This window comes from Juglans microcarpa x Juglans regia, chromosome 8D (genome assembly GCF_004785595.1).
Source record: "Juglans microcarpa x Juglans regia isolate MS1-56 chromosome 8D, Jm3101_v1.0, whole genome shotgun sequence".
NCBI lineage: Eukaryota > Viridiplantae > Streptophyta > Magnoliopsida > Fagales > Juglandaceae > Juglans > Juglans microcarpa x Juglans regia.
The window spans coordinates 1,699,617-1,706,504 of NC_054608.1; the positions used below are offsets into that span (position 1 = coordinate 1,699,617).

Here is a 6,888-nt window from a genome sequence, read left to right on the forward strand (position 1 = left end):
TACAAGAAAAATAAGTATTTGTGACGATAACGACTATTTACAATAAAAATTCGTTTTGGTAGGAAATAATCAATTTTACTAAAAATAACTTATCACAAATAAATAATTTTCTTATAGCAGCTGGTTATGAGCATATTTCTAATTAAAAGAAGTATCATAAGCAGCATTTGATGGGCATCTTTGTGATTGACAAAGCTGGAATCCCTTGTCAATTACAAATTAATTATAACAATAGCAAGATATATAGTTTTGGCTTTTTTCACGTGTTGTTTATAGTTTTACTGTTTTATATATACTTATTGCTTTTGTCTAGTAATTATTAATCTGCCTCATATATAGTACGGTTTTCTTCCACAAATAAATCATGTGGGGGTAATCGATAAAGTTCCTGGTTTCTTTGAAAAAGAAAAAGTGACGTGAATGAATTTTTGCTGACCAAATAACTATATATGCATGCATTGGCATACCCCCAAAAAAGTACTTTAATTTTCGAATTTCCTTAATTGACACTCCATATATATATATATATATATGTGTGTGTGTGTGTGTTTGTATGTATGTATGTATTTATATCTGCCGGAGGGTCAGAAGAGATCACTACTGTTGAGGCATGAACATGCATGGGAATGAAGGTACGTACGTAGTAAAGAGGAGATGGAACGATTGATCGAGTAAGCTCTACCCGCCATACAAAAGCAACATGACGTACTTTGTTTATAGGCAGATTAATTAAGTCGTCGTATATTAAGGATAGTCTGTTTGCTACCTCATCAAGAACAATTAAAATTAATCGTGTGCGCTCGGATGTGTAAACATCCAAAGTACCCTTTGATACACAAATAAAAATGTCAGTAATTTCCTATGAAAATAACAGCACAAGATGCAAATTAAGAAGCGAAGCTAGACGGGGGGGCTGATATGCTGATGATATTCTGACGAGAAATAATAGTACAAGGAAAGCTACCAATCGTACAATCTTCATCGATTCTAATCTGACAATAGAGTCAATATATTCAGAACTGGCCGCAAAAGCATTAGCTTTCTTTTATGTTTTATGTTTGTTGGTAAAGATGATCACAGTGATGGTCGGTTCAGGCCAACTTCCAACTGGAATAGCTGCCCGGCCATGCATTTAATCTTTACCCAGCAACTACTAGAAAAGAAATAATAAAGTAAAAAGAATAATTCAAAATGAAATCAATCGAACATAATTGCGGTATACTTAAGTAAAACAGTATACTATTAGACAAGTAATAAACTGATCCCATACAATTCGGAAACAAGAACACCCAGATCGAATGGAATTACAAAATGCAATACCATGAATTAATTAAGCTGATCTTATAATTCAGAATGAGCCTCTTGATCTTCTTCTTCCACTACAGAAGTCAAGTTTACATTATCAGAATTCCTCACAGAGCAATTGGCACGAATTTCCCCTTCCCCGCCCGTCAACACAGTGAGTTGCCCCATCTTAATCATGGATGTCACAAACTGCTGAAAGAAGAGATCCTCGTCAAGAGCAAAGCTAGTGACAATGTCCCTTGTCCTGCTATCCGTGTACAAATCTTGGTCTGATGTGAACAAGCCTTGTCGATTCATAAGGTCAACATAGTACTTGTTGTCAAACTTGTTGGGCGACCGGATGTCCAACACGGTGGTGGCGTTGGAATCTGATGTGGGACAGATTTCTTTGAGGTTTTTGGCGAAAGTTTGGTCCATGGTAGAGTCTTGAGTCGGGTAGAGCCGAGAAGCGAAAGAAGTGCAGTGGCCAATACCAATGGTGTGGCCACCAGAGAGGGCGACAACATCGGTGGCATCGAGGTTTTTGGTAGCCAGCTCGGTGAGAAGGACACTAGTGTTGCTTGTGGGTGCGGGGAGATTGTCCAATGTTGTTTCTCTTGTTGCAAAGTTTAGCCCGTCCCGCCTTCCCAATGGCACATCATATTCGGGGCCTCCTGACTGTGGTGAGCAATTTTCATGGAAAAAGAGGTTTAATGCAGATGTGAAAAAAGAATTATTATTCTCTAAAGGCTGTGCAATTTGTGGAGGATGCATGTTGACATGATGACATGAGTGTTTCAAAATAGAAAGACTCGGGTGGTGGTTCCAAAAGTCATAACTTTGAAACCGTATAAGCTAATGATCTAGTCTAATTTTGTCGTTCATTTCTTCCATGCCAGCAAAAAAAAAAAAAAAAAAAAGGTAAAAGGAGACAGGAACAACTACCAATACTGTAATTTCTGCATATATATATATATATATATATATATATATGCAGTCTAGTGTACGTGCAAATACCTAACCTTCATAACCACCAGTATTATAATTTGTAACGTAAATGATATTACGTTCCAAGTGAAATTTGTGCCGAAGGCAGAACTCAATTACCAGGTAGACAGAGTCACGAGCAGCGAGAGCAACGATGTCAGCGCAAGAGACGACACATCCGCACTTCTTGTGGACGCGCTCACGGAGGTTGTCGATGATCTCAAAGGCCTGAGATCTCAAGCTGAGGTTCGGAGGCGCATCCTGCTCACTCGGACCACTAGCTGATCCATCAAGCAAGACTGAAGCATCACATCCCTGCATCGAAAATTTCATCCATCCATTTTTAAGTAAATTAGTTGCAACCAAATTTAAAAAAGCTCAGAAACAGCTCGCTCGTCAGAAATCCAATAACTAGTTTAGTCCTAGAAAAGGCAATCACGATAAAAGCTCAGAAAAATTAGTTTTCTTCTTCTTCTTGCTTTTTATTTTTTATTTTTTTTTGCTGGGCAATTAGCATCTAAACGTGATTTTTTTTAGCTAGCTTCTATATATGCTTTGAACCCTTTTTCAACACAGTTTTTCGCTAGCTAGATTTGTGTTACCTGGACAAAGCAGTCATGGAAATGGAGGCGCAGCAAGCCTGCGGCTTGGCCAATGTCCTTCTTGAAAACCTTGGCGAGCTCCTTTCTGATGATGGATTCAAGCTTAGGGCAACTAGATTCGTAGAATGACCATGAGAGTCCGTTCACTAAAGGAACCGAATAATATCCTGCCTCTGATGCACAAGCATAAGAAGCCAGCAAGAGAGAAGAAATCCAAATTAGCACCAAGGCCGAGGGAAAAGAAGTAAAACCAGCCATGGTGGGTTTGTTGTGCAAAGAAAAGAGCAAGCTGCAAGGCTTTATAAAAAGGCAGACAACGTACAAATTAAGCTTTGATGGAAATTGGAAAGCTTTACAAGACAACTCTTACCAGCTTGGACTTTTCGTGGAAACAGGAAACAGGTACCTCCGAAGTCTTCAAAATATCAAAACAGTTTATATATATATATATATATATATATATATATATATATATATATTTATATATATGTTGGATTGATAATGTCGGATCGAATCGTTTGAACAGGAACATCAAATATTAATAAATATATCGAAAAGATTCCTATATATAAACTTCATGTGTTTGATACTTTACATGATACCAATATTGTATATGATATTTTACTAAATGAACTTGAAAAAATGATTTTTTCTTAAACTTATGAGATCAGATTTGTTTTGATCACGTTACAACTTGGAAGGGATAGCTTGAAGTTCCACAGATTGACATCTTTTATGAGTTGGACTAGCAATAGATCGAGGAACAGAGTACAAGAAATTAGAGCATCTTTTTCAGATCGGTATGTTTATACCCTATATTGTGTCATATATGTATTGATCAATATACGATCGATAATTGACCAATCACTTTAATTAATCATTGGACAGCTTATTAATACATATTAGTCTCTTGTGTCAAAGCAAGTACCACCCAATGGCCCAATTGTAGTTGGGACCTCCTGACTGCAACAATTAATTAATTAACAAATATAATGTACAGAAAGAACACAAACCATATTAATTATTTGATTTATACCGATCAATCGAACAACTGATCAATGGCCATCCATGTGCTCATATGCTTAATTTGAAAAAGTAAACTAACTTTCATAAACAATGTCGGAGGCTTTATTTATATATATACTAAGAATTAATTGATTAATTTAATGATCAGACAGTAATATTAATTTTGTACTGAGTTGATCCAAGAATATTCTTTAGGCCTCGTTTGGTTGCAAGACTCAGCTGAGATCAACTCAGTTCAGTCTAATTTTAAGTTAAGTCTAACATCCAAATACCAAACTTTCCAATTACTAAACTCATCTTAACTTAAAATTTTCTTACACGTGAGACCCACAACCTTTTTCAACTCAACACATCTTTATACGTGAGACCCACAACCTTTTTCAATATGTCATAAATAATACTAAACTCATCTTAACATCTAAACACATCTAAACTCATTTTAGATGGGCCCCGCATAACTCACTCCACCTACTTAACTCACTTCTATTCATAAAGAACTTAGTTCAGCTCAACAACCAAACGCATTAGAGATATGTACTTTCAGATTCTTTCTCTTATTCAAAGATGAACGTTCCAAAACTCTCATCACAAGTTTCATTTTTCTTTTTATAAACATGATAGTGCTTGTGCATGCATCCTCGAAAGCAAGAAATGAGAAGGGATTCGGATTGATAAACCAATTAATTAATGACATGGAAGTAAAACTCTAGAAGTCCATTTTACAGTATAATAATTCTAAATACAATTTTAGGGGTGTGTAAATCTTGTGCACTCATTTGAAAAAAATGAGGTCGGCCACTAAGAAAAAAACTTTTTCAAGTGAGTTCCATATTTCCTTTACCTTTTTCAAAGAAAGTGTATGAGGCTTGCACACTCCAGAACAATATAAATCATTTTCCGTTATCACAATATTAAATTGGACTAAGTGTTAAGATAGTCTCGTTACATATACCAGATCAGTAGAGTTTTGGACAAAATTAGAGGAAAATAAAGTACTATTTACCAGTGAAACTACATCACGTGCTGCAATGGCAGTTATATCAGCGCAAGAGACGACTCTTCCACACCACTCATGAACAAGGCCGCACAGATCATTGATAATCTAAAACGACTCGACCCTCAAGTTAAGGTTGGGAGGAGCATCTGCTCACTTGGTCTGCTCGCCGATCCATCAAGCAGCAATGAACCATCACATCCCTGCATATACACCAGATATTAGTCTTTGTCACATGCATGCATGCATGCACAAGTAAAGGCTCCATTATTAAAGTTGTGAAGAAAAAACAATGGGAGAAAGAGGTATATTATAAGAGCAAAATGTCACACGGTAGTTGAAGGCTATCACATCTGATAGCGAAGTTTAGACTACGAGCTACTTCCTGGGAATTCAAATATTGTCGTCATTCATTAAATATTATATTTCATCTAGGTGAAGCATGTATTTGTTTTTTACATGCTCAAATTATCGAATATGGGTACTTTATTTTTTTTTCCTCTCTTGGGCTTTCTGCCTCTGAGTAGAGGTGATCACACTACCTACGTGCAGACCTGAATCGATCAGTGTTCATGCAAGTTTTGGAGTGGTTGACGTAGGGAGATTGGACAAGAAACTGAATGAGTTGTACAAGCGACTATCTCTGACTGAGCAAGATAATGAAGAGGTGGTGGTGGAGACGGGAAATTAGCTAGAAGATGTAGTTTTATGTGGTGGGAAGTGTTTGATTATGATGTTTTTCAATGAGAAGCATTATAATAGAGAAGCTTTTAAAATGACGATGAAAAAGGCATAGAGACCGGTGGGGGGTGTTCATTTCAAGGATCTTAATTCCTCTCTAATTCTCATTGAATTTGATGATCAGCGTGATAAGGAGCAAGTCATTAGGGAGGGACCAAGATCTTTCGACAAACACCTGGTGTTGGTTAAGGAGGTAGATGGTAGACAACAAGTTGTACACCAAATTAAACTCACGGAAGTAATGATCTGGGTGAGAATTCATGATTTTCCTCTTATGGAAAGAAACGACTATGTGGGGAATCTGATTGGACATAAAATTGGAAGGGTTGAAGAATTGGATCTTGAGAAAGGGGAGATGGCTTGGGTGGAATATATGCATGTAAGAGTTGTTATCAATGTTACTAAGCCTCTGTTAAGGGGCACAAAGATTTCAATGGGCGATGGTGATCCAATCTGGGTTAGGTTCTCTTATGAGAGGCTTCCCAATTTCTACTACTGGTGTGGGCAACTAGGGCACAGTGATAAGGAATGTGGATTGAGGCAGCAAGATCAGATGTTACACGAGACATGGGACTTCCTTTATGAATCTTGGTTGCGTGCTACCAGTTACGACGATAGGGTCAAAGAAGGGCGATCATGGGAACGTAGGCAACCTCCAAAAGCAACAAGAAGATCCTTTCCGGTGAAGGTTCTAGTATCGATGACAACGGTGGAGGAAACATCGGTAGGGAGAGGTGTGATGCCAGGTACTCAGTTTGAATTCCAAAGGGTAACAGAAGCGAATACTACAACAACATTGAATGAGGCAGTATTGAAGGAAGCAGACGTTTTGGCGAGATCTGAGGGAGATTTCTTGGAGAAGATTGAGAAACGGATAACTGTTGGAGGCGATGTTTCAAGGGATGTTGCAGAAGGATTTAAAAATGGGAGAGAAGCGGTGCAACAGGAGACAAAATGTGATAATGAAGCAGTGTCATTTAAAGGGATGAAGGAATGTGGTTTGGATGGATTTAGTGGGCCGGTATCTAATACACGGGCTAATGTGATGGGCCAAGCTATAACGGAAAATCCTGATGGCTTTACAAGTCGTAAATGGAAAAGAATGTCATTTTTAATAGAAATGACAGGTTCCCATCTTTTGAATGCTCAACGGTTACCTAGCAACAAAAACAAGAAGAGAAAGGAGCTGAGTAGGAATGAAGATGTCAATGGAAAGTCTGCAAAGAGGGGAAATCTTGGAAGGGATGTTGTGGG

At 37.6% G+C, this 6,888-nt stretch overlaps 1 protein-coding gene across 1 annotated transcript; it reads right to left on the bottom strand.

The window, feature by feature from the left end:
• Positions 1–1,222: 1,222 nt before the first annotated feature.
• Positions 1,223–3,173, bottom strand: LOC121243734 (peroxidase 12-like). The gene is made up of 3 exons (XM_041141868.1): positions 2,874–3,173; positions 2,392–2,586; positions 1,223–1,962 (listed from the first exon to the last, which is right to left on the bottom strand). The coding sequence occupies exons 1-3, from the start codon at positions 3,129–3,131 to the stop codon at positions 1,342–1,344; spliced, it is 1,074 nt and encodes a 357-aa protein (XP_040997802.1). The 5' UTR covers positions 3,132–3,173; the 3' UTR covers positions 1,223–1,341.
• Positions 3,174–6,888: the final 3,715 nt, after the last annotated feature.

Excerpts from the sequence above, each read along its gene's own strand:
- LOC121243734 (XM_041141868.1), bottom strand. The coding sequence starts at position 3,131 with ATGGCTGGTTTTACTTCTTTTCCCTCGGCCTTGGTGCTAATTTGGATT. Across the intron at positions 2,587-2,873 it reads TCCATGACTGCTTTGTCCAG|GGATGTGATGCTTCAGTCTT; the intron begins GTAACACAAATC and ends TTTTCGATGCAG. Across the intron at positions 1,963-2,391 it reads CTCGTGACTCTGTCTACCTG|TCAGGAGGCCCCGAATATGA; the intron begins GTAATTGAGTTC and ends TGCTCACCACAG.